The 27992-nt window shown below is 47.1% G+C and overlaps 1 protein-coding gene across 1 annotated transcript; it reads left to right on the forward strand.

Annotated features, from left to right (window-relative positions):
- Window positions 1-91: 91 nt before the first annotated feature.
- CBLC (Cbl proto-oncogene C) lies at window positions 92-27988 on the forward strand. Its single transcript, XM_083455498.1, has 11 exons — window positions 92-1173; window positions 5444-5590; window positions 9388-9544; window positions 13639-13760; window positions 15793-15930; window positions 16855-16942; window positions 17677-17808; window positions 22219-22401; window positions 22507-22629; window positions 25348-25503; window positions 26764-27988. Exons 1-10 carry the CDS (start codon window positions 839-841, stop codon window positions 25474-25476), a joined length of 1554 nt encoding a protein of 517 aa, XP_083311624.1. The 5' UTR covers window positions 92-838; the 3' UTR covers window positions 25477-25503; window positions 26764-27988.
- Window positions 27989-27992: the final 4 nt, after the last annotated feature.

Raw genomic sequence — 27992 nt, forward strand, 5'->3', positions numbered from 1 at the left:
CATCAACACACCATGAACATTTATTGCATTGTTTTGTAATTTGTTCATCTATACGCATTTCATTTTTGTTACTCTACTTCCCTATATTTTTTTCCTATACAATTTTTGCTCTATGTTTTCAAGATCCATTCTGTGTCTGCCAGGAGATTCACATTACCCGTGTACTTTTTAAGGTGTTCTTGAAATATGGCCCATTCCAATTATTCACTTTTTGTGTTGCGTTTCCTCTCAGGGACATCCCTTATTTCCACCGGAGAAATGTTGGAGGGTACGCACACGGCCCTCGGAAGCTTGTGCAGGAGCAAATGCGGCCCTGGGGGAGAGAGAGAGATTTGCCGCACCCCTGCTGCAGTCTGCGCAACACACCCAGTGCACAATATGCAGCTGGTAAATATTCAGCGGCAGCGGGAGGTGAATAACCGGAGCACTTTTGCGTTTGTGTGGGGTGCTGAGGGTGAGTGTGCGATGCCCTGAGGCAGACGAACAAGCCTGCTCGGCGCAGGCATCAGCTTGTCCACTCCTGCTGCAAAACTCTCCCCCGTGTGTTGTGGCCAGCCCTGTGGTGTGTTGTCAAGGGCTCTCTCGCTCTCCGGCGCTGATGGTTGTTGTTTCCTTTTCAGGGGTTTGTCAGAGGTTTTTTCCTCCCCTCCACGTCTCAGCCGTGCTCTTTGGCTCTTTTTATTTCTCTACCTTTCCTCCTTCCTCCCTGCTTTTCTGCGTGACGCAAGGCGGTATCCACTCAGAAACCTGCTAGCCTGGCTCCCAGGCTGGCACTTGGGGAACTCCGGCAAAGGCTGGGCCTCGCCTTCCTCCGATTCCTTTCCTCCCCTCGACTGCCATGGAGACGCTTCCCGGGCCGTCCCGGCTGCCTCGCTGGATTTCGTCCCATCGCACCCTAGAGAAAGCTCTGCAGGGCTTGGCGAAGCTGCAGCACCTGGTGGGGCAGCCTCGCCTGGGCCTCCGCAACAGCCCCCCTCACCTGCCCTACCTCCTGCCCCAGACGCACCAACACCTCAGGCTTGTTCGGGAACACTACGGGGCGGGTTTGGCCCAGCTCTGGGAAGAAACCTACTTTCGGGTCTTCCTCACCAACCTGCTGGAGAAGATCAAGCAAGCCAGCAGGCTCTTCAAGAGGGAGAAGGAGCAAATTTTCCAGGAGGGCTCGGCTGCCAGGTAAACGTCAAGAAACGGGTCAAATCTTTCAACTTAAAGAGGGCGAATCGTAGAATCATAGACTCGTAGCTTTGGAAGGGACCACAAGCCTCGTCTCGTCCAACCCCCTTCAACACAGGAATTTTTTGCTCAATGTGGGGCCCACGACTCTGACATTGAGAGTCTCACGCTTTGCCAATAGAACTATCCTAGGTTCTGCAAAATCTTGCTAGGCTGCCCCCATTTTCTGGGACAAGGGTGGTCACCAGTGCTGGATTTGCCAGCGAGCGATGCTTTAGGGCCTCCGATTATGTAGGGTCTCTAAAACAACACAATAATCAGCTAAGTTTTCAAATATTGCAGGCTATCCAAGTGTCTCTATTTTCCAGGGACTGTCCCAGATTTAGATTTAGTCCCAGGTTTCTGATTTGACCCCGGAATGTCCCGCTTTTCCTTAGGACGTCCCTATTTTCATCGGAGAAATGTTGTAGGGTATGAAGTTATGTGATCCCCCAGGCAAGGAGATAAGTAAATATACAACTTTCAGAAGACATCTGAAGGCAGTCCTGTATAGGGAAGGTTTTTTTAATGTTTTGTTATGTTTTTATATATGTTGGAAGCCACCCAGAGCGGCTGGGGCAACCCAGTCAAATGGGCAGAGTAATAAATGTTGTTGTTGTTGAATAGGATGTCCCTGTTTTCATCAGAGAAAGCTTGGAGGGTATGGTACTGCACAATTATGTTTCAGCCGGCTTGTGAGCTTGCAGGTGCGAAAGTTCATTATTTCTGTTTTCTGACAGAATAGCACACATTTTGGGGAAATAGTTAGTGCTGTGGGGTCCCTCAAATTTGACAAAGCTAAAGACCCCCCCCCCAAAGTATGGATTAATCTGGCATTTCTGAACTGCAGCTCCCATCAGCACCAGCCAGCATGCCCAATGGTCAGGGATGGTGGCGGCTGTCATGCAGCAACATCTAGAGATCACCCCAGTGGCTCTCCCAGATTTAGGTGCAAGGGCACACTTTTCGCCTCCCTTCCTTCCCAGGTTGCAAGCATGCTAGTGGAAGGCCGCACCTGTTAGGTTTCTGCCTGGCTAAAGCCCAGGTTTCTGGCCAGAAGGACTTTTACAAACTAGCAACCCTGCTGGTGCTCTGGGATAAGGCAACACTGTTTCTATTGCCAGCTTCTTTCATGGCAAAAACCCTATGAAATACCGTATTTTTTGCTCTATAAGACTCACTTTTTCCCTCTTAAAAAGTAAGGGGAAACATGTGTGCGTCTTATGGAGCGAATGCAGGCTGCGCAGCTATCCCAGAAGCCAAAACAGCAAGAGGGTTTGCTGCTTTCGCTGCGCAGCGATCCCTCTTGCTGTTCTGGCTTCTGGGATTCAGAATATTTTTTTTTTTCTTGTTTTCCTCCTCCAAAAACTAGGTGTGTCTTGTCATCTGGTGCGTCTTATAGAGCGAAAAATACGGTAACAACCTGGCTTTGGCTCAATAGGTAGAGCATGAGACTCTTAATCTCAGGATTGTGGGTTCGAGCCCCACGTTGGGCAAAAGATTCCTGCATTGCACGGGGTTAGACTAGATGACCCTCGTGGTCCCTTCCAACTCTACAATTCTCGTATTCTACTGAACAATATGACCAGGGCAGTTTGTTCCAAGCAGCACAAGTTCAAGAAAAAGCTGCATCTGTTGGATTTCTGCCTGCCACACGGCAGCTGTTAAGGGAAACAGAGTTTCTGCCATGGTAAAACATGGGCAATAATTTTTGCTAGTAATAATTATTACATTTATTACCTTCCCTTCACCAGCAGCTCCCAGGTGGGATACAGCAATTTAAAATTAAAAACGCTTAAAGCAGATTGCAATCACGGGAATAGGGTGGGCCTTGAAAGCACGCATCTCAGGTGTGAAAGTCCTGGATTAAAAGTTGCAATAAGGGCTGTGGTTAGTTTAAAATCAAGTACACCTCGAAAGCTGGGGTAGATCAATATCATTTAGTCCCTGGGGCTCTTTTAGGCTGTGAAACATTGCAACCAGGGCGAGGAGAGAGGGCACAATTCTGTGCCTACATGGAAGGCATTTTTTAACACCAGGTCAGGAGAATCTGGACTGCGCCTGTAAATCCTGAGAAGCCAGAACAGAAGGAAATCTTGGACCTACGAGCCTTATATGCAAGAAGGAGTGGAGGAGAGGTGTTTTTTTGTTTTATTTTATTCACTGAAAAATAAGAAAAGTACAAAATTGTGAGTGCACAGGGTAAAGTAAGACACAAAAAAGAAGAAGAAACAAGAAATAGTACCCATGTAGAAAACAAAGCAGGAGAACAACAAATATTGTGTAGATTACCAAAAAAAAAAAAAAAAGAGGGGAAATTCTTATTGTAGTTAACCAGACCTTATGGTATTTATAAAAATGAAATCCAAATATCGTTAAATTTGTTCATGGCATGCCGACGTTTGCATGCAGCTTGTTCGTGCATAGTGAGTTTTTGTACATATCTTCAACCCAATCATTAAAGGGGAGCTGCATTTTTAAAAAATCCTCCCTCCAAGAGGGGCGCTGACGAATTTTAATTTAGATGCTGTGGCAGAAATGGCAACCAGGGTGGTGAATTGGGGGGGCAGGGAATGGCGGGTTGCGTACATTTAAATTTTCACACACACAACCAAAGAATCCTGGGAACTGCGGTTTCTTAAGGGTGCTGGGAACTGTAGTTTTTTGGGAAGGTGAGCTACAGTTCCCATGATTCCTTTCGGAAGTGTGCTTTTAGAAGTGTACAGCCTCCACCTGGTTTAACAACTTGACTGCAAAATTCGTCAGGCAATTATTTCATGCTAAGGTGTGCAGATCACGGGACTGATAGCAGCACAGAAGCAGGTGAAAGAAAACAGAGTTGGCCATTTTTTCCCCACCCATCCACCTGCAGCCGCAATGAGCTCTGTTTCCTCATTTATCAGCTGGTTGCTTAGTAACCAGGGCCTCTCCCCTCCTGTTTTATAAGGCCACAATTGGACCTTATGAATAAAAGTTCCTTGCTGCCTTTTGAACCCATGAGCTACAGCCTTTTGATCTACAGCAATCGGCAGATAATGTCCCTTTGTCTCACTCCCTCATGGCAGCCTGCTGTTAAAGGAACAGGAGCAGGCCAGGCCTGGCTTTTTTCTGGCTGTTTGGCAACCCTGTTTGGACCCCGCTGAAGCCACCCACCCAGCCCTTCCCACCGCAACATATACCTCATGCACAAGCCCCAAGAGGCATCGAGGAGGAAAGCGCTTCACCTGTCATATTTCTGCCTGTTCTGCTGTTGTTAAACGACAACCCACATATTTTCCCACATTCCCCCCTTGTCCCCTGCAAAAAAACAAGCCCTAATGCCTGACTGCAAGGTTGCTTCTTCTGTCCCGGCCGGGGCTTTGACAGAGGCACAGTTGAAATCCAACAGGTGAAGCTTTGCTGTCGTGAAACCTGAAGGGAAATCCGTTCAAAGCCCGTGCTGTTGAATTCTATTATTAGCAACATGCGGCTGATTACTGCAGGGCGTGGCTTTTATTAATGGCATATTTCTGAACGGCTTTCAAGACTATGAGTCAAAGGGGGGCAACTGGAATCATATAGAACTACAGAGCGGGAAGGGACCCCAAGGGTCATCTAGTCCAACCCCCTGCAATGCAGGAATATCGACTGAAGTATGCATGAGAGGTGGCCATCCAGCCCCTGCTTACAAACCTCCAGTGAAGGAGAGCCCACAACCGCCAACATTTATTTCAGATAAATTACAGTGGTACCTCAGCTTACAGACATTTTTATTTGTTGCTACAGATCAAAACTTTGTTGTTGCTTTTAAAGCGTTGTGGTTGTTGCTATTATTATTTACACTGGTACCTTGGGTTACATACGCTTCAGGTTACAGACTCCGCTAACCCAGAAATAGTACCTTGGGTTAAGAACTTTGCTTCAGGATGAGAACAGAAATTGTGCAGCGGTGGCAGCAGGAGGCCCCATTAGCTAAAGTGGTATAGTTATAGTTTCAGGTTAAGAACAGACCTCCAGAACGAATTAAGTTCTTAACCTGAGGTACCACTGTATCGTGAGAAGCAGGAAATGGCTTTATATTTCACACCCGCTGTGCCAATTCTTCGTTGTGTTGTGTGTGCTTGTAAAAATTGCCTCCCCGGGCACCGCTGGTAAATGATTATCATTTGTGCCTAAAGCTAAGGCTAGTTGTGTGTGATTGATTGATTGACAGGTTGGTTGGCCTTCCCCACTTCCCCTTCTCTTACTGCAGGAGGAATCTCACCAAGCTGTCCCTGATCTTTAGCCACATGTTGGCCGAACTGCAGGCTCTGTTCCCCGACGGGCAAGACCGCGGCAGCACCTACCAGCTCAGCAAGCCCGAGGCCCAGACCTTCTGGAGGGAGACGTGGGGTTCAAGGTAGGACCTGCAGGTCGCTCGGGCTTGGTACAACAGCACACCCAAACTCTTTCTACTTCAACACACCAGTGCCAGATTTAAAAAGGTAAAGGAACCACTGACCATTAGGTCCAGTCGTGGCCAACTCTGGGGTTGCAGCGCTCATCTCGCTTTAGTGGCTGAGGGAGCCGGCGTACAGCTTCCGGGTCATGTGGCCAGCATGACTAAGCTGCTTCTGGCGAACCAGAGCAGCACACGGAAACCCCATTTGTCTTCCCGCCGGAGAGGTACCTATTTATCTACTTGTACTGGTGTGCTTTCAAACTGCTAGGCTGGCAGGAGCAAGGACCGAGCAACGGGAGCTCACCCCGTCGTGGGGATTCGAACCACCGACCTTCTGATCACCAAGTCCTAGGCTCTATGGTTTAACCCACAGTGCCACCCATATAAGTTAAAGAAGCTATAGCTTAGGGCCCCGCAATCTTGGGGGGCCTCCAAAAAATTAAAGGGGAAAAAACCGGGATGTACATTTCCAAAATATAAGACAAAAAAAAATAAAACCTACATACAGCAACATTTTTTGTGTTGTGTAGGCTCCTACAATGTAAGTCATAGGCCCCGCCTGCTAGCCTGATCCCTAAAATATCACTGGTTTGCTCATTTCTATATATAGGGCGCCTACGTTCTGCTATTTATAATTAGTAGTTTGCATCATATATTACACCTATTATTATTACATGTTATAGCAAGTTTCTGGAGACTAGATTGTAAGTCTTTGTAAATTGTGTTTCTAAAGGAACTTTTGTTATTGCCAAATGCCAATGGGTTTACATTATTAAGTTTGTTATGAATAAAAATCATTTTAAGTTAGAGCTTAATAATTATTTCACTATTAATATACTTCTTCTTAATTGTATTTCACTATTAATATCCTGGGATGGGGGTGGCGCTGTGGGTTAAGCCACCGAGCCTAGGACTTGCCAATCAGAAGGCTGGCTGTTCGAATCCCCGTTGCTCGGCCCCTGCTCCTGCCAACCTAGCAGTTCGAAAGCACGTCAAAGTGCAAGTAGATAAATAGGTACCGCTCTGGCAGGAAGGTAAACGGCGTTTCCATGCGCTGCTCTGGTTTCGCGAGAAGTGGCTTAGTCATGCTGGCCACATACGCCGGAAGCTGTGGACAGACGTCGGCTCCCTCGGCCAGGAAAGCAAGATGAGCGCCACAACCCCAGAGTCGTTTGTGACTGGACTTAACTGTCAGGGGTCCTTTATCTTTACCTATTAATATACTTCTTCTTAATTGTATTTCAGTTCAACAATTACTTTGATAAAGTACATATTTTGTTATGTGCAAATGGCGTTAGATAGCTATTAGGTCCATAAATTACCATATAGCAAATATTCAACACAAAAAACAGCGACAGTTTGTTATTGACAAAGGACAGCTGGACATATAAAGGGCCCCATTACCTTCAGTAGCTCAGGGCCTCATCAGACCAAATGCGGCCCTGATCACGGCACAGACTCCTGTTGCCCTGTTTATTGTGCATTCACAATGGTATTGGGGGGGGGGCGTCTCATATGTGACTCAGGATGGTAGCAGGGGGTGGGCGGTTTGTACACAATCCTGCTTTTGATCCCATTCGTGCCTGCAAAAGTCTTGGGAGAGACGTTCTGCCTTTGCTTCCAATTGGCACAGGTCCCAAAACTCCCTGCTGTAATATTGTGTTGTCGGGGTTAATAGCACAGGGTTTGCCAAACTCAGGCCTTCACCTGTTTATTAGACTACAACTCCCATCATCTCTAGCTGGCAAGACCGGTGGCCAGGGATGATGGGAATTGTAATCCAAAAAAACAGCTGAAGACCTGAGTTTGGGAAACCCTGGAGAGAGTCAGACTATGACAGACTTCCTCAACCTCAGCCCTCCAGATGTTTTGAGACTAGTTCCCATCCTGCTAGCTAGGGATCATGGGAGTTGTAGGCCAAAAACATCTGGAGGGCCGAGGTTGAGGAAGCCTCGACTAGAACCTGGGAGGCCAGGGTTGGACTCTCCACTCGGTCGTAGGCTCATAGAGTTGCACCGTTGGAAGGGACCCTGAGGGTCATCTAGTCCAACCCCTGAATCTCGCTGGGTGACCTTGAGGCAGCCACTGCCTCTCAGCCTAGCCTACTTCACAGAGTCGTTGCGGGGATTAAATGAGAAGAGGGAGAACCATATGCGCCACCTGTTTGTTGGAGAAAAAAGTGGAATAGAATTGCAAGAAATAAATACTACCAATGCTCCAGTATGTGTATGTTATAGATCTCCAGGTTTTATTGCACTACAGTGCAAGAGTGCCTGTCCAAGCAGCACTAATACAAGAAAGCATCCCAGAACAACTGACAAGGCTGAATGTGTGTGCAGTCCAGTATAAAACCATCCAATAATGCACTATGATTAGGTCAATGCCATACTAAACCACATTAAACCATATTAAACCACAGAGCTTAGGACTTGGTGATCAGAAAGTCGGCGGTTCGAATCCCTGCGACGGGGTGAGCTCCCGTTGCTCGGTCCCTGCTCCTGCCAACCTAGCAGTTCAAAAGCATGTCAAAGTGCAAGTATATAAATAGGTACCACTCCGGCAGGAAGGTAAACAGTGTTTCCATGCGCTGCTCTGGTTCGCCAGAAGCGGCTTAGTCACATGACCCGGAAGCTGTACGCCGGCTCCCTCGGCCAATAAAGCGAGATGAGCACCGCAACCCCAGAGTCGGTCACGACTGGACCTAATAGTCAGCGGTCCCTTTACCTTTATATTGCAAAATATATCTGCAAACAAACCCAACAACCGAGCCGTCTGGAGCAGTGCCGGATTTATGTATAGGCTAAGTAGGCTGAAGCCTAGGGCCTCTAAATCTAGGGGGCCAGCCAGTGGGTCCCAATTTGAAGCTCTAGTGCCCAACTTGAAATTTTTTTGTTGGGCCCTATGGGGCAGAATCTTAGAGATATAAATCCATGTGCTAGGTCATTTCCACAAGGCCAGCAAAGCCCTTCAGAAATCAGACCTGTTATTGAGTTCTTGTGCAAGTTTGTAAACAGATTTTGATGACGTTTTCTGATGTCCTTTAGGGGAGAAATTGTGAATTGCAGCATTTTAAATACCCATCATCATCCTTGGCATCATTCAATTTTGTTTACAATGCTTTTTCATTTTCTTCTAGTTGTGAGAGTGTGAGATTGGGAGGGGCCTCACAAGTGAAGTAGCCTAGGGCCTCTCTTCATCTTAATCTGTTCCTGGTCTAGAGGGTCCCTAATTCATCCTCCTTAGTTGCTGAAACCATATTTTCATTCCCCTTATCTCTCCCCCAGGCCACATTCACGTTTAAAGCACCACGATACCACTTTAAACAATCATGGCTTCCCCCAAAGAATCCTGGGAGCTGTAGTTCCCTAAGGGCTCTGAGAGTTTTTAGCCTTTCTCAGCCTGTGGGTCCCCAGATGTTGTTGGACTACAACTCCCATCCTCCGTAGCTGGCAAGGCCAGAGCTCAGGGATGATGGGAGTTGTAGTCCAACAACATCTGGGGACCCACAGGTTGAGAAGCGCTGTTTTAGGAGAACCCCAGTTCCCCTCACAGACCTACAGTTCCCAGAGTTTCCTTGTGAGGAGGGATTGAATGCTAAACCACTCTGGGGATTGTAACTCCCTTCACAGTTTGTGGCTCCCAGAATTCTTTGGGGGAAGCCATGTCTAGCGAAAGTGACCTCGTCTGGGCATGTTCCAATTGGCCAGTGACCCTCCTTACTCTGAATTTGGCGTCACCTTTCTGTTTCTCTGCAGGAGCCTCGTATCCTGGTCTGAATTTCGGGAAGGACTCGATCGGGTCCACCCTGTGGATCCTGGCCCAATGGCCTTAGCCCTGAGATCCACCATCGACCTCACCTGCAATGGGCACATCTCCGTATTCGAGTTTGACATTTTCACCCGCCTCTTTCAGGTACACCCGGGGAGTTGGTGGGACCTTGGAGTTGGTTTTAACCCTGAAAACAAGATGTCTTGCCCTCTTCACCTTCAAAAGAAGCAAAATCAGAATACTTGGGGAGGGAAAACGGAAATCTGTTTATTTTATATTGGTTTACTGTTTTATCAAAATACAAAATCAAATGCAAAACGGAAACATCATTTTGCGAAATATCTTTTTTAAAAACGATTTTATTAATTTTCCAAAAATAAAAAACCCAATAATAATATTCATAATTAACAATTTCAACCATAAATCTTAATTGACTTCCCTTCACTCCCCCTCCTGGTTCCATTATTTTACTGTTAATCATGCATGTCCTTAAATCTTATATTCTTAATAATGTAATTTTTAAACCTTGTTCTTCTTATTACAAGTGACTTTTAAAAGTTCGACTAATGTAAAAACCTATACACAAAGCTCACAAGGTGATGCTTTAAACATTTCCCTTGTTTAAAAAAATAGAAAGGAAAAAACCAATGTCCTTTTGGGTTTCATATTGTCTAATATGCCCTGCATAGTTCACTAGATTATTTTACCAATCTTCTTTGGCTGTGGCTTCTTCTATGGGCCAGTCTTGGCCTGGCATCCACTCTCAGGCGCAGGTCGTTTTGCAAAATATTGAAGCAGGGACAAATAATTGGGTGTGGAGGGCGTAGACAGCAGTAATACATTCCAGGCTTTTGATATAATAGAAAGTCTATGAAATAAAAACAAACACTCTTAACATGGATATCTGTTATCCCTCCCTGGACAGGGGGGAGGAAGTTTAACGAAACGTTTTGCTCTCCCTTGGCTCCTCACATTCAAAATAAGCAATGTCTGAATACCTGGGCACTGAAATGTATTTGTTTTATTTTAAAGCATTTATAAGCTGCTTAGCATTTAAAGAAAGCAAAACTCCAAATGGTGTACGATAGAGAAACAAAAAAAATCTTTAAAACAAAAATACAACATAAAACCAAGAAGACAATAATATAATGGTATATATATATATTTTTAAAACGCAGAATGGGAATTTAGAGGATGCAAACACAGAAAATGAGGGCTGATCATATGAATCAGGGCTAATTTTAGGAAAACTGCTCTTGGTGGTCCTATTTTATCTCCGTTTTCCGTTGTCATGCAACACCCCCCGAGTTTGCTATTAGAGGGAATATGGCACACGAATTCTGTTGTGTTGCCTGTTGCCTTTATATGTTCAGTGAGGGGAGGTGTTTCTGTTTTAAAAAAAACCTGAAGCACTTCCTCCCTGCACCTTTGCAAAATTAAACCGAGCCAAGAGATGGAAACTTTGGCTCCTCGCCCACCTCTGCTGACCCCCCTCTGCTATCACCACCCACGCATGGCAGCCTTGAGTGAGCGATGGACGCACACCACCCACATCCTGCCCTGTGGTCAGCTGCTCTCCTTGCAAGAGGCGCGAAAAACGCAAACGGTGCACACAAGACAAAGATCTTCCATGGAGGGGTGTGGAGGAAGGGGGGGGGGACGGATGTCGCGAAGGAGGCAGCCGGTTGTTTGTCAGGTGGAGCCGGCAGCCCTCTGACCCATTTGCAAAGCTCTTGCCGAAAGCTTCCTGCAAGTCAGTTTGCCCTGCCTTCCAGATACTGTGTCCCTACATTCTGAGATGGCAAGAAAAAAGCACACCAAGAACTCAGGCCAATGTAAGTTTCAGTAGTGGGAGTGGTCCCTACTCACAAATCAATAGTCAATGGTAACAAAAACTAATCCACTCAAAAGTATGTATTCTGACAAGGATTACAAACTCAAATAGAGGTTGCAAACTCTAACAGAGATTACAAACTCAACTCATAAAGATATGTATAACACAATAATTCGTTACAGAATTGGGGATAATTAGAGTTTTGTTACTATTGACTATTGATTTGTGAGTAGGGACCACTCCCACTATTAAAACTTACATTGGCCTGGGTTCTTGGTGTTCTTTTTTCTTGGTATATTTAATAACAAGAACTCCTACTTATCCTACATTCTGAGATGGCAACGCTCAAGCCCTGTGTTAAAAGTGCTGAGAGCTGTGAGGAGACCCACATATTCCCCTCACAGAGCTATAATTTACAGAGTATTTTAACAGTCAATCCCACTTCTAAAGGAACTCTGGGAATTGTACTTCTGGGAGTAGAATAGGTTTTTTCCCCCTGACAACTTTCAGCACACTTAATAAGCCACAGCTCCCAGAATTCTTTGGGGGAAGCCATGACAGTTAAAGTGTTATCATGGTGCTTTAAATGGATGGTGTGAATGTGGCACAAGTTGTTGTTAACTGAGGTCTAGCTCTGAGGGCCTTCTGGCGGTTCCCTCCCTGTGTGGAGTGAAGTTAACAGGAAACCAGGCAGGGGGCCTTCTCAGTAGTGGCACCCGCCCTGTGGAACACCCTCCCTTCAGATGTCAAGGAGATAAATAACTACATAACTTTTAGAAGACATCTTAAGGCAGCCCTGTATCGGGAAGTTTTTAATGTTTGGTGTATGTCTTCCTGTGCTTTTATATTTTGTTGGAAGCTGCCCAGAGTGGCTGGGCCAACCCAGCCAGATGGGCGGCTTACAAATAATAAAATCATTATTAGGGCTGTGTGGTCCAGCTATTGCAGCCTTCAGTTCCTCATGTCATTTCGTAGAGCCCTTGTCAGTGGGCAGAGGTGTAGCAGGTGCCAGACTATAACTCTCGATGGCAGTTTAGGCTGGGTGATATATCAATATATTGCCCAATATCGATTTGAAGTGATATCGGTTTCATAATTTTTGACCTGGCAATGTACTGCAAATCATTATGTGTGTCAGGACTGAGTGAGATATCATCCTAGGCATAATAATAATAATAATAATAATAATAATAATAAATTTTATTTACACCCTGCCCTCCCTGGCCTGAGCCGGGCTGAGGGTGGCTAACACCAGTAAAATTACAATAAAAACATAATAGGAGGGGGGAAACTAATTTAAAATACAGGTTAACATGCAATTTAAAATGCAGCCTTATTTTAAAAGTAGCCCATAGATCAAAACCATAAAGGGAAGGAAACATAAGGGTCAGACCGAGTCCAAACCAAAGGCCAGGCGGAACAGCTCTGTCTTGCAGGCCCTGCGGAAAGATGTCAAGTCCCGCAGGGCCCTAGTCTCTTGTGACAGAGCGTTCCACCACGTCGGGGCCAGAACAGTGGTACCTCGGGGTACAGATGCCTCAAGTTACAGACACTTCAGGTTCATAGCTGTCAACGTTTTCCCTTTTTTAAGGGAAATTCCCTTATTACGAATAGGATTCCTCACAAGAAAAGGGAAAGGTTGACGGCTATGTTCAGGTTACAGACTCCGCTAACCCAGAAACAGTACCTTGGGTTAAGAACTTTGCTTCAGAATGAGAACAGAAATCGTGCGGCAGCGGGAGGCCCCATTAGCTAAAGTGGTACCTCAGGTTAAGAACAGTTTCAGGTTAAGAATGGACCTCCGGAGCAAATTAAGTTCTTAACCTGAGGTACCACTGTACTGAAAAGGCCCTGGCCCTAGTTGAGACCAATCTAACCACTTTGCGACTTGGGACTTCCAAAATGTTGTCATTTGTGGACCTTAAGGTCCTCCGCTGGGCATACCAGGAGAGGTGGTCCCGTATGATGCGAGTTGTAGTCCCAAAACAGCTGGAGAAGACTAGATAGACCTTTGGTCTGATATAGGAGGACTTTTTGTATATCAGAGGTAGGGAATGTGGCCCTCCGGACCTCTTTCTCTGGCCCCCAGGGCTCTTTCAGGGCTGCTGCTCCTCCCTAGTCACACTCCCTTCTTTGCATTCCTCTGTGAGTGCTTTGCCTGCCTGGAAATGCCCCCTTAATAATACCTGGAGGGAAGACTATGTGTATGTAGAAGGGAAAATTTGCATCTGTTGCTCTGCCCACTTTGCCCATGGCCCCACCCACCACCGGCATGCGGCCCCTGGAAGATTTGCCAGAAGGGGATTTGGCCCTCAGGCTGAAACAGGTTCTCTGCCCCCCTCTCTTACTTTTATAACGGCTCCCGGCCGCTTGCTGATGCCTCTCTCTGCTCCCTCCCCTGCAGCCTTGGCCGACATTGCTCAAGAACTGGACGTACCTTGCGGTCACTCACCCAGGGTACATGGCTTTCCTCACCTACGACGAAGTGAAGGCACGCCTACAGGCTTACACCAACAAGCCCGGCAGGTAAGATGGCTCTCTCAAGTGGTTCTACCAGAGCAGGCCGCCTTGCATCACTTAAGAACTGGTTTTTCTCAGGGACCCTCCAGTTTTTATTCCAGTTTGCTTGCACAAAGTGTATGCGGTGGTTAGACCAGCTCCGTTCTTTCTCAAGCCTTTGTTCTGATTTGTTTAGGTGGCAGTTATACAATAAGGAGCGTCTTTCCCACATTCATTCCTTTTTTTATGTATAATTTTTATTAGTTTTTTTAACAGTAACATTTTTTAACATTTTCAACAGTAATTAAACATACTTTTACATATTATTCAGATTTTTGACTTCCATCAATCCTGTCTGAATATTTTCCAATCTAATCTCTGAGTATGGATTTCTTATCTTCCCTATTACATTTCAAACTCATAACCAATATCTCTCTCATAGTTATACTAGCTCTTCAAATAATTCATATACTTCTTCCAATCTTCTGTAAATCTCTGGTCCCGCAGATTTCAAATCCTTCCTGTCATTTTGTCCAATTCTGCATAGTCTATTAATTTCGCCTGCCATTCTTCTTTTGTCGGAATTTCTTCTTGTTTCCATTTCTGGGCTAACAATACTCTTGCCGCAGTTGTTGCATATAAAAACAATTTAACATCTTGCCTATTAATGTCCTGACCTATAATACCAAGTAAAAATGCTTCTGGGTTTTTTAAAAAATGTATATTTCAACATATTTCAGCATTCATTCCTGATAGGCTGGTGGGCCGAGGTGTAGTGGTCTGGGGTCACGGGAGGGCCAAAGTCCCCTTTCTATTTCTGCAGCGGGATCCCGCCTCTAGCTTCCTGGAGGCGCCCAGCCAGAATGAATGGGGAGACTTCTTTAAAATATATATATATATATATATATATATTAAAAGTTTAATAGTTACAGAAAAAAAGGAAAAAAACGACAAAGAATTTAACAAACAATACATTTAAAAAAACAATACATCAAAACAACCCCAAAAAAAACATTTAAAAACGCATCCAATTTCCATATCTTTACCTTTCATTTACTTGTTTCATTGACCTCCTCACACCTCACACCTTCTAGTTCAATTAGCTATTTCAGCAAATCCTTTCCATCTTTCTCAATTTTTTGTTCTAAAGTTTATCTTAACACAATCTAACTTTAAATTTTCCACTTTGGCCCATTAACAATCAATTTTTGCTTAATTCTTTATAGCATTTCTACTAAAACGATATAGCTTCTTTCCAGCATTCTTCTAACATTCATTAATTTTGCAGTGTTTCTGTAAATATACTTTGAATTTTTTCCAATCTTCTTCCACCGACTCTTCTCCCTGGTCTCGGATTCTGCCAGTCATTTCCGCCAATTGAATGGGGAGATTTCCAGCCACTAAGAAATCTCCTTGTCCTTTGTGCTGATTGGAACCAATCAGAGTGAAAGGAGACGAGTCGGCCATTGAGGCCGGGCTCCTGGGGTCCCCCTAAAGAAGAGATGCAGGAGCAACATGGAGGTTCTGTATGCTCCCAAGCTAACCGTTTAGGAACACTGGAAAACACAAAAGGTGTGGGGTTTGAGATAATCCTGAGCAAGTTCTGTCACATACACTGGAACTTCGAGGAACTTCGTTGGTAATTCTTCTTGCTTCCATTTTTGGGCCAATAGTATTCTTGCTGCTGTTACTGCATATAGAAAAAGCTTACATTCCTTTCTATTTATTTCCTTTCCCACAATTCCCAAGAGAAATGCTTCTGGTTTCTTTATAAATGTATATTTCAACATTTTTTTCAACTCATTATCTATCATCTCCCAGAAGCATTTCACCTTTTTACATTCCCACCACATGTGATGAAATGTTCCCTCTTTTTCCTTACATTTCCAACATTTATTACTGACTTTATACGTTTTTGCTAACTTCACTGGTGTAATATACAGTACCATCTATACATCGTTTTCACCACATTTTCTTTTAGTGCATTACATGCAGCAAATTTTAAGCCTTCCTTCCATAATTTTATCCAATCACTCAACTGGATCTCTCTCCATCTTAGCTATATTTTCCGCCTGAGCTGCACCCGGCTTGGCCAGTGGGCCATCGGCTACGTGACAGAAGACGGGAGCATCTTGCAAACCATTCCACAGAACAAGCCCCTCTTCCAGGCACTGATTGACGGGCGCAAGGAGGGCTTGTAGGTGACGGGGATTGGCGGTGGGGATGTGATGGGGCCGGAGTTGCGGGTGTTCTATTATTGTTACTAATATAATAATAATAATAATAATAATAATAATAATAATAATAATAAATGATTTATTTATACCCCGCCCCATCTGGCTGGGTTTCCCCAGCCACTCTGGGCAGCTTTCAACAGAATATTAAAATACAATAATCTATTAAACATTAAAAGCTTCCCTAAACAGGGGTGCCTTCGGAAGTCTTCTAAAAGTCTGGTAGTTGTTGTTCTCTTTGACCTCTGGTGAGAGAGCGTTCCACAGGGCGGGTGCCACCACCGAGAAGGCCCTCTGCCTGGTTCCCTGTAACTTGGCTTCTTGTAGCGAGGGAACCGCCAGAAGGCCCTCGGCGCTGGACCTCAGTGTCCAGGCAGAATGATGGGGGTGGAGACACTCCTTCAGGTATACTGGGCCTTTGAGGCCGTTTAGGGCTTTAAAGGTCAGCACCAGCACTTTGAATTGTGCTCGGAAACGTACTGGGAGCCAGTGTAGGTCTTTCAAGACCGGTGTTATGTGGTCTCGGCAGCTGCTCTCAGTCACCAGTCTAGCTGCCGCATTCTGGATTAGTTGTAGTTTCTGGGTCACCTTCAAAGGTAGCCCCACATAGAGCGCATTGCACTAGTCCAATTTATATTATTTCTTTATATTTATATACCAACTTTCGTCCAAGAAGCAAAAAGTGTATTCATTTTTATGCAAACTCCCCCCCCCCATATATGCAAATTTCCAAACATGCTTCGGTGAGTAAGCTGCAGAGCAAAATTCAGATAACTGCACACATTTTTGTGTTTCGGTTCACATGGTGTTTTTTTGGAAAGGGAATTTGTTAAATTCGGCTTCAGGCAAGACCTGGATTGAATTTCTATCCCATCCCCCTTCTGCAGCTATCTGTATGCTGACGGGAAGAATGCAAATCCGGATCTGGCCGAGTTGACGGAGGTGTCATCCCAAAACCGAATCCAGGTCTCACAAGTAAGTCTCCTTGTGCTCTTCCCCCAACCTGAGCAGGCCGTTAAGACTTTAAAATTAAGTGCTCCGAGTAGAGAGACAGCAAGGACAACAGGATAAAAAACTCATGCATGCCCACCTTCATCAAATGCCTGGTTTCCAGCACCCATATCTCCAGCTTCTAGGTGGGTGCCACCTGGGGACTCAGCTACATTAGTAAAGAAACAGCAATTTGAATGTGCTAACAACCTGCAACACCAGGTGGCGCCAGAGAGCAGGAAAAATTAAAGATGTGATTTTCCATAGAGATTTTTTAAATCTTTTGTTAAAATGATCTAATTTCTGACATTTATAGCACGGGGGGGGGGGGGGGTTCCTGTGTTTAGATCCACCCAGGATAGGGGGACTTTTGGGTACTGACACCTTGTTTGTGGCCTACCACTCCCTGGAGAAATCCACCTGGCACCCCTTGATTCCTCTTTGTTTCTGCCATTTAAAATAGCAGGTTAAAACCGTTGCGTTTCGCCAGACCTTTGTGGGAAAACAATGCATGCCTATCCCTAGCTTTCCCCTCTCCCAAATGTATCCTCCGAACAACCCTGTGAGGTAGGTTAGGCTGAGAGGCAGCAACCTCAGGTTCAGGGTTCAGTGAGGATTGGAACATGGGTCTCCGAGTGCAGCGCTCCAACCATTAGGCGACGCTGCCTCTTGTTCTCTCAAATCGCCATCCCATGTCCCATTCTCCGCTTTTCCCACAGGAGCAGTTCGAACTCTACTGCCAGGTGGGCTCCACCTTCCAGCTCTGCAAGATCTGCGCCGAGAACGACAAAGATGTCCGCATCCAGCCTTGTGGCCATCTCCTCTGCCGGGGCTGCCTCAACACATGGCAGGTGAGGGCCCGATTCCTGACCTTTCCCAGGCACCTGCCCCTTCGCCCTGCCGGGCTGGGCCTCGCTGCCTTTTGTCAATCCACGTTAAGCATTATGCCGCTTTTAAGAGTCATGGCTTCCCTCCAAAGAATCTTGGAAGCTGTAGTTTGTAAAAGGTGTTGAGGGTTGTTTGGAGACCCTTATTCCCCTTCCTGAAACTACAGTTCCTCAGAGTGGTTTAACAGTCGGTCCCTCTCCCCAGGGGACTCTGGGAATTTTAGTTCTGTAGGCGAATATGACAATGTTCTTGAAGCTACTAACATGAGTTTGAGCAAACGGTGGGAGGCAGTGGAAGACAGGAGTGCCTGGCGTGCTCTGGTCCATGGGGTCACAGAGAGTCGGACATGACTAAATGACTAAAAGACAACAACAGGCAAATAGGGGCCTCCTCTCAGCACCCTTAAGGTAAAGGGACCCCTGACCATTAGATCCAGTCATGGCCGACTCTGGGGTTGCGGCGCTCATCTCGCTTTATTGGCCGAGGGAGCCAGCGTACAGCTTCTGGGTCATGTGGACAGCAGGACTAAACCGCTTCTGGTGAACCAGAGCAGCACACGTAAACGCCGTTTAACTTCCCACCGGAGTGGTACCTATTTATCTACTTGCACTTTGATGTGCTTTCGAACTGCTAGGTTGGCAGGAGCAGGAACCAAGCCATGGGAGCTCACCCTGTCGCGGGGATTCGAACCGCCGACCTTCTGATCGGCAAGCCCTAGGCTCTGTGGTTTAACCCACCCACGTCCCTTCTCAGCACCCTTAAAGGTAAAGGTACCCCTGCCCATACGGGCCAGTCTTGACAGACTCTAGGGTTGTGCGCTCATCTCACTCTATAGGCCAGGAGCCAGCGCTGTCCGCAGACACTTCCTTGTCATGTGGCCAGCGTGACAAGCTGCATCTGGTGAGCCAGCGCAGCACACAGAACGCCGTTTACCTTCCCGCTAGTAAGCGGTCCCTATTTATCTACTTGCACCCGGGAATGCTTTCGAACTGCTAGGTTGGCAGGTGCTGGGACCGAACGATGGGAGCGCACCCCGCCACGGGGATTTGAACCGCTGACCATGCGATCGGCAAGTCCTAGGCGCTGAGGTTTTATCCACAGCGCCACCCGCGTACCTCTCACCACCCTTAACAAACCTTAAAAAAAATATCACTATGGGAATTGCGCTGAGAGTTGTTAGGAGGCCTCCATTCCCCTCGCAGAACTACAGTTCCCAGAGTTCCCTGGGAGGACGGACCGGCTGTTAAACCGGTCAGAGTGCAAGGTTGTTCTGTGACAAGCAAACTACAGTTCCCAGGATTCTTTGGAGGAAACCATGACTGTTGAAGTGGCATAAGACTGGATGGTGTGGCTGAGCCCCTTGTTGTTGTTTTCCTTGATGTGCTCCACAAGATGAACTGTCACATCCCGAGCTGGGTCCTCCCTCCATTCCTCTGCTTCCAGCCAGCCCATAATACTGATTCCATCTTGCTTAAGTGTTCATCCAGTCAGTACAGTGGTACCTTGGTTCTCAAACTTAATCCATTCCGGAAGTCCGTTCCAAAACCAAAGTGTTCCAAAACCAAGGTGCACTTTCCCATAGAAAGTAATGCAAAATGGATTAATCCGTTCCAGACTTTTAAAAATGACCCCTAAAACAGCAATTTAACATGAATTTTACTCTCTAACGAGACCATTGATCCCTAAAATGAAAGCAATAAAAAATGTACTGCAGTCACACAATCCGTCAATCAGTAGCTGAACTGTGTTCTACACAGTCACAAAAAAAGAGCCGCAAAAATGCAAAATAAATTACAGAAACACAGACCTCAGTGTAACACTCAAATCGGAAGCGTAACACTCAAAACTGAGCATGTTCGGCCTCCGAAAAAGGTTTGCAAACCGGAACACTTACTTCTGGGTTTGCATTGTTTGGGTTCCAAGTTGTTTGAGTACCAAGGCGTTTGAGAACCAAGGTACCACTGTACAAGGATGGGGAACTTGCTGATCTCCAGTGGTGGCCAAACTCCGACTCCCATCAGCCTCAGCATGGTCACTGGTCAGGGATGATGGGATCTGTAGTCCACCATCGTCTGCAGAGCTTCAGGTTCTCTATCCCTGGTTTGCTATTTCTAAATGCGTCTTCTTCGTTTTATATCTCTATCTCCATTTTGAAATACGGCCCTGAGATTGTAATCTAACCCCCGGACCGCTCGTCAAGCTTCCATAAATCATTAAGAAAATCGTTTGAGACCGGAGACGGCAACACAGGGAGTTGACAAGTTCATCCGCCACGCATCTGGATTTATCAGTTCCATCAGGCCTAATGGCCCATTTGCATGAGCCAGTTCATTAGGATCTCTCTCGCTCTCTTAATTCTCCTCAGCACATTTCGGAGATAAGCTGCTCCTTATCGTTCGGCAGCATAAACCAATTCTCCAGCCCATCGTATTTTAACAAACTCAGAGACTGTGTGTCTCTTACAGGGAGTCAGATTTAAACGAGGGACGGCGTAGTTCAAATTCCCACACAGCCACAAACCTTAGGTGCATGATTTGGGCATGTCGCTACCCCCTAGCCTCACAAGGGGTGATAAAAGAGATCGGAAACCACAAACGCCATAAAGGAGAGAAAACACCCCCAAAAAACTCAACCCAGTGAAGACTGAGCGTGCTCAGTATTTACTGTTTATTTACTGCATATATTTTCCCACCTCTTTCTCCAAGGAGCTCAAGGGGAACCCAACCAGATGGGCAGAGTATAAATAATAAAATTATTATTATTGAAGCCCCCTTCCTCATCTGATCCCCACAACAACCTTGCGAGGTAGGCTGGGCTGAGATAGGCAGCGGTCACCTAAGGAGCTTCATGCCCAAGTGGGGATTTGAACCCTTGTCCCTCCCAGGTCCTTGGGACACGGGTGGCGCTGTGGGTTAAACCACAGAGCCTAGGAAGTTCGGCGGTTCGAATCCCCACAACGAGGTGAGCTCCCGTTGTTTGGTCCCAGCTCCTGCCAACCTAGCAGTTTGAAAGCATGCCAGTGCAAGTAGATAAATAGGTACCACTCCGGCGGGAAGGTAAACGGTGGAGATGAACACCGTAACCCCAGAGTCAGTCACGACTGGACCTAAATAGTCAGGGGTCCCTTTACCTTTACCTTACCCTCCCAGGTCCTAGTCCGAAACTCTAACCACTACACTATGCTGTCTCTCTGTAGCCTCAGCAGCCAGGGAATGCTGACTTGACAGTGGGGGAATTACAACCCAAGGGAATGGAATGGAGCAATTAGAATCCGGGACAGCAGGACTCCATGCAGCAACACTTTGTTGAAGTTCCCAGTTCTTAACGCTGTTCACATGTGTTGCAAAAGCACATCAGCTGCTGTGCTCTCTTTTGCCACCGTTACCCCTCCCTCTTTGGGCAAAGGTGGGGCAAATTTGACCGAATCAGTTCCTCTCTGTTTCTCAATTTTACAGCCTTAAATCCTGTTCCCCACATTTCCGTACCAATTCACGACTGCTTTATTTAAAACAAAAAACTCATGAAAATTCACCAGTTCTCCAAATTTGCTTGTATGCAATTCTACGTAATATGCACATTTTCACAATGCAGCTTTCCGTAATATAATGTGGATTTTTTGGGGACATTAGCTGTGATTCTTGCTAGATGGCCCAGTACGTTTCCGAGCATAATTCAAAGTGTTGGTGCTGACCTTTAAAGCCCTAAACAGCCTCAGTCCAGTATACCTGAAGGAGCGTCTCCACCCCCATCATTCATCCTGGACACTGAGGTCCAGCTCCAAGGGCCTTCTGGCAGTTCCCTCACCGCGAGAAGTGAGGTTGCAGGAAACCAGGCAGAGGGCCTTCTTGGTGGTAGCACCTGCCCTGTGGAACGCCCTTCCACCAGATGTCAAGGAAATAAACAACTACCTGACTTTTAGAAGACATCTGAAGGCAGCCCTGTTTAGGGAATTTTTAATGTCTGATGTTTTATCGCCTTTTTATTATTATCATTAATTCTGTTGGGAGCCACCCAGAGTGGCTGGGGAAACCCAGCCAGATGGGCAGGCTATAAATAATAAATTATTGTTATTGTTATTATTATTAAGCTCCCTTCCAACTCCACAACCCTATAATTCAACCATTATTTTCACTAGCATGTGCAATTTAAAAAATGAACATTATCCCAGCATTTTTGGTACACGTTACTTGGCTAGAGAAGGGCGCTGCAAAATTCAGAAAAGGGCCTGTTTCATGGGAGGTCTGGTGCGAATTATGTAGATTCACCTTTAACAGTGACCTGGACAGGATTCCGCCTCCCAACTCCCCCTTCGGGAACACAGCCGCCCTTGACACCAGCCTGGCAAATTCTAACTCAGCCTTTTCCGCCCCCAGCTCTCCGAAGCTCATACCTGCCCCTTCTGTCGCCGGGAGATCTGGGGCCACGAGGACATCCTCATTGATGGCTTCAGCTACAAAGAAGACAGCGCCAGCCTGGAGGATGAGGGGGACGAGGGGGATTTGGAAGACGTGGAGGTGGTGCTTCAGGAACTGGCCATGATGCGCCAGGAGAGAGAGGTCGGTAGAACAAGGTGCAATACCGGCTGGGGTGGGGTGGGGAGTGCAGCCGATGGGGCAAGATCTGGATTAATTCTCCCCTTCCCCTTCTGCACCAACCCTCAGCTCCAGGCAGCAAAGGCTGTCTCAGCTCCGTGCACCACCTCCAAGTTGCAAACTCCGCCAGTGCCACCTCGGCTAAACATGCAGAGGCAGAAGAAGACCCCCCTACCCAGTCCTGACTACCAGGTGAGTGGTACCCAGTTCTAAAATTTTGTGCTCTCTCTCTCTCAACACCAGAACTCAGAGACATCTAGTGAAGCTGAATGATGGAAGAGTCAGGATAGGCAAAAGAGCATTTCCCTTTACGCAGCGCATAGCTAAACTGCGGAACTCCAACTTGGATGGTTTGAAAAGACGATTGGGCACATTCATGGAGGAGAGAGGGCTATTGGTGGCTGGGTGGCGCTGTGGGTTAAACCACAGAGCCTAGGACTTGCTGATCAGAAGGTCGGCAGTTCGAATCCCCGCAGCGGGGTGAGCTCCCATCGCTCTGTCCCTGCTCCTGCCAACCTAGCAGTTCAAAAGCACGTCAAAGTGCAAGTAGATAAATAGGTACCTAATGGTCAGGGGTCCCTTTACCTTTAACTATGAGGGCTATACACTTGCCTCCACCGCTGGACGCAAGCCGAAGGAGGAAACAAATCCCACGTTTTCTGGCCTTAGGTTTTTCCGTCAATTCTTCTGAATCCCAGTGGCTGGAAACCACAGGAAAGGGCTCTGGTGCTTGGATTCTGCTAGCTCAGTGTTTCCCAATCTCGGGCCCCCAGCTGCTTTTTTGGACTACAATTCCTATCATCCCTGACAACTGGTCTTGTGCGCTAGGGATGATGGGAGTTGTAGTCTGAAAACAGCTGGCGACCCAAGTCTGGGAAACACTGAGCTAGAGGGTTCCCCGAAGAGAACCACTGTGAGAACGGGATGCCGGACTGGATGGGCCAGTTGGCCTCATCCGGCAAGCTATTCTTGCATCTTGTGTGGAGTGGGAGGTGCAGAGGATGTCCTGGACCAGGGGTCCCCAAACTAAGGCCCGTGGGCCAGATAAGGCCCGAGGGACTCATTTATCCGGCCCGTGGCCCGCTGCTGCCACCCGCTCTTACTGGTGCTGTGCTGTGCGGCTGCCCACTTACGGGTCGGAGGAGCACCGGAAATAGTTTGTGTGCAAGCGTTATTTGCACATGCGCACAAGCTATTTCCGGTGCTCCTCCAACCCGTAAGTGCGCCGGAAAGAACGTGTACGCACGCATTTGGGCACGCGCTCCCCCACCCTCTGGCCCGCTGCGCAATCGGCGCTGGAGACACTGGCCCGAGGCCCGAGTTTGCTGACCCCTGTCCTGGACAGTCTGCAAAGGTTTGCTTGAATGACTTTGGTGGGTACCATCCAACCCCAGAGCCTGTCAAATGGCAGGGAGGACTCCAGTTTCTTCTTCCCCTCTGTGAGGCAGAGAGGAACAAGCACCAGGCAGGGGAGAGTTTACCCTTTCCCCACCCACCCTTTCCCCCCAAATGAGCTTTCCCTCGGCAACAGGGGCTTCCAGAAGCAATAACCATTCTGTGAATATGAGGGAAGAGGCCAGGAAACTGCAGGGGCAAAGCGGCAGGCAGAGGCGGAATAAGCACACCCTCCACCTTGCTGCTTCTCCCCTGCAGATTCCACATTTGTGGCGACTGGCATTTGTTGCAACCCAGAGTGGGTGCTTCCCCCAGCACTCTCTTGCGCACCCCGGAAATGATCTCTTTCAGCTTTTTCCTTCTGGAAGAAGGTACAGGGTTATAAAGACTAGGACTAGCTGCCTGAGAAACAGTTTCTATTCAAATGCGATTTTGGTTTTAAACGCAGTGTAGGATAGTCTCTGTGGGAGTATATTGTACAGTGGTACCTCGCAAGACGAATGCCTCGGAAGACGAAAAACTCGCAAGACGAAAGAGTTTTTCGTTTTCTGAGTTGCTTCGCAAGACGGATTTCCCTATGGGCTTGCTTCGCAAGATGAAACGTCTTGCGCCTTTTTTTTTAAACCGCCAATGCATTCCTACGGGAAACCGTCAATACACAGTGGTGCTTCGCAAGACGAAAAAACTCGTAGAACGAAAAAACTTGCAGAACGAATTAATTTCATCTTGCGAGGCACCACTGTATTTAATTATGGGGTATCAGAGTTTTTAGGGGGCTAACCAGGCTGGGATAGCTAGGATAGCAGGCTTGTTGGTTTTTGAATGTCTGATGTAGACTTTTTCAATTTCGTTGTTCTGTATGGGACAATGACAATAAAGATTATTGTATCGTATTGTAAACTCCAGGACGTGAGATCGTAGAATTGTAGAGTTGCAAGGGACCCTAAGAGTCATCGGGTCAACTCCCCTGCAATGCAAGGATAAATGTGCCCACAAGCAGTGCCAGGTTTACGTATAAACTAAACAAGCTATAACTTAGGGCCCCAAAAACTCTCAAGGGGGCCCCAAAAAAATTCAAAGGGGAAAAAAGCCTGGAAGTACATTTCCAAAATATAAGATAAAAAACAAATAAAATAAAACCTACATACAGCAACAGTGTTTTGTGTTGCATAGGCTCCTATGATGTAAGTAATGGGCTCCGCCTGCTAGCCTGCTCCCTAATATATCACTGGTTTGCTCATTTCTATATATAGGGTGCCAGTTCTGCATGGACTGGTTGCATGGCAACATGTGCAAATGGCTTTAGATACCTATTAGGTCCATAAATTACCATATAGCATATATTCAACACCAAAAGCAGTGACAATTTGTTGTTGACAAAGGACAGCTGGACACATAAAGGGCCCCATTACCTTCAGTAGCTGAGGGCCTCATCAAACCTAAATCTGGCCCTGCCTATGAGTTCCAAACATCATTAGCGGCCAGCTGATGCCAACTCTTTGACTCTCTGCCCAGGCCTCCTCCTCTGGCCACTGGATGCTTCATCGCCCCTTGCCAAGTCTCCCCCAGGGCAGCCCCCCTTCAGCAGCGCCCTGGGACACCCTGGCAACTTCGCCGTTTCCTGAGGAGCAGCAGCTGAGCTGATTGTGGCTGAGACGGCAGCGGAGACGGGTAAGAGACATTGCCAGCAGATTAATCAACCAGAGACTGAAGTTGACTGCCTGAGGAGGGAAGGTTAGGCCGATGGCATATGAATATCACAGGAGAATATGAGACCTGTGTGCTGAATCAAAGTTCCCCCCAGTGAAGGAAGAGCAGAATGAAAAAGGACAGTGGGAGGAGAAAGGGGGGAAGAGGGAAGGGAGAAATCTGAAAGGCCCTCTCTGCTATCAGAGCAATGTCCGTTGGTGAAAGGATGCAAGCTTCATAAGTTACACAGAGTCCTTCAGCAGAACCTGTTCCAACCAGCTATGGGTGGCCTTGGGTAAGCATCCATCTTCTGGCTTCAGCTACCTCACAGGATCATTGTGCAGCAGCTGAAACGCACCCCCAAGCTGCTTGGAGGAGGGGGTGGGAGAGTCCCACTGCAGTTTTTCAGATATTTTTTAAAAATGCCTCCTTCGTTTGCCCCTCATCAACAACCCAGTAAGCTTGGTCAGGCTGAAAGAGAGAGATTTTGAGCTGCCAGAGGCAGGCAGGGTGCAACAAGGAGCTCTACACGGTGTGCCTGGTTTTTCGTCGTCCCCCCCCCCCCCCCAGATTCTGTGCCCAGGGTCACGGGGGCCCCTCCTAGCCCCTTCACGCTACACCACTGAGATAGGGTATGTGGGTTTTATCCTCTCAACAACCCTGTGAGGTAGGTTCATAGAATCATAGAATCATAGAGTTGGAAGAGACCACAAGGGCCATCGAGTCCAACCCCCTGCCAAGCAGGAAACACCATCAGAGCACTCCTGACATATGGTTGTCAAGCCTCTGCTTAAAGACCTCCAAAGAAGGAGACTCCACCACACTCCTTGGCAGCAAATTCCACTGTCAAACAGCTCTTACTGTCAGGAAGTTCTTCCTAATGTTTAGGTGGAATCTTCTTTCTTGTAGTTTGGATCCATTGCTCCGTGTCCACTTCTCTGGAGAAAACAACCTTTCTCCCTCCTCTATGTGACATCCTTTTATATATTTGAACATATATCTCTTAGGTTGGGCTAAGAGATAGCCATTGGCCCAAGGTCACCAACTTAGCTTCATGGCTGCTTGGGGATTTGAACCCTGGTCTCCCAGGTCCTAGTCCAACACTCTAACCACTAAGCCACGCTGGCTCTCTAGGGTGCTCCTGGCCAGGCAGCGCCTCCTGTACCCGACTCCAAAGCTTCTGCCCTCTCCAGAGCCAACAGAAGGCTAGATGTCGCCTAACCTATTTTTGTGTTTGCACAGCTGATGCCATCTGCAACGCACAATCTGCTCTGCTGGAAGGTACACCTGTCCCTCTGCCTCCGGCATCCCATCGCCAGCCTGGTTTGCGTCCATTGGGGGCAGCAGCCACACAAGACTGATCTTTCCATCGCACTGGTTGTCACCCACTCTGCTGCTCCGTGTTTTTCCCAGGGGGAAAGCCGGGTTTGCTCCTCTGCAACTCCTTGCCTCGCAGCCTTGAACCGCATGGACTTCCCCCGCTAAGGACAAAGGAAGCCAGTGCGACAGAGCCAAGTGGGTTCTCTGTATTTTTCAGCGACTCCTGGGTACCGTTTTTCCCAGGAGAACGGCACAACCTGCGCAAACCTCATCACACAGACAGCCACTCCTGCCAGCAGAAAATCGCTCAGCACTCAAAGCATCTTTGCTGGGAAACAGCTATTTCCCGCTCCTGCTGATGCATCACAAGAACTTCCTCCTTTCCTTGTGAGAATGGCAGTGGTGCTCATGCCGTGGGCTCTGACTGGACAGTGTCCATGCCGTCATTGCCACGTCCCATTCCTTGCCTAGCTGCGTCATTGTTTGGCAGGCTGCTGGTTTTTGTAAATTGCTCTGATGCCTTGTTTTTTCCTTTGGGGAGAAAACTCAGAAGGAAGGGTCCAATATTTTTTTTCCAGACCTTCTGAGGCCAGGGTTGAATCTGGCCTGTGTTACGAGTGGTAAAGAGTTAGTTTTGGTTAGCATTTCAGTCTAGCTGTGTGTGCATGATGCTTTTTTTTGGTTGAATGGATGCTGTGTTAGCCACATCCACAAGGTGGTGTCAACACTCAAGTGATAGAGGCAGAGAATACCACAACTTCAAGTTCAAACTTGTGTACACACACACACACACACTTGTGCACTTCTAGGGCATTTCCAGACTACTGCTGCTTCCAAGTGGGATTCATTCTCATGCCCTCAAATTCAGGTTGCACTTCTAAAGACAATTGGGCTGCTGTTTTGCAGCACACCTGCTCCCCCCAAAATCAGATTTTATTGCAATAAGGAAAATGATGGGGAAAATGTTCTTGTAAAGTGTGAGATGACGATTGCTTGACCTGACGTTGTGCAAACTCCCCTCAAACCAATCAGAATGTATACTCGGTAAATATACATGTCGTCTAACCTCCTTGCAAACCTTGTGCAAACAAATCAGGATGAAAGTGTAATAAACAGGTCGCCTGGAAGCGACCAGAGTCTCCTTTCAGATT

Source organism: Podarcis tiliguerta, assembly GCF_965153285.1.
Source record: "Podarcis tiliguerta genome assembly, chromosome: 8".
NCBI lineage: Eukaryota > Metazoa > Chordata > Lepidosauria > Squamata > Lacertidae > Podarcis > Podarcis tiliguerta.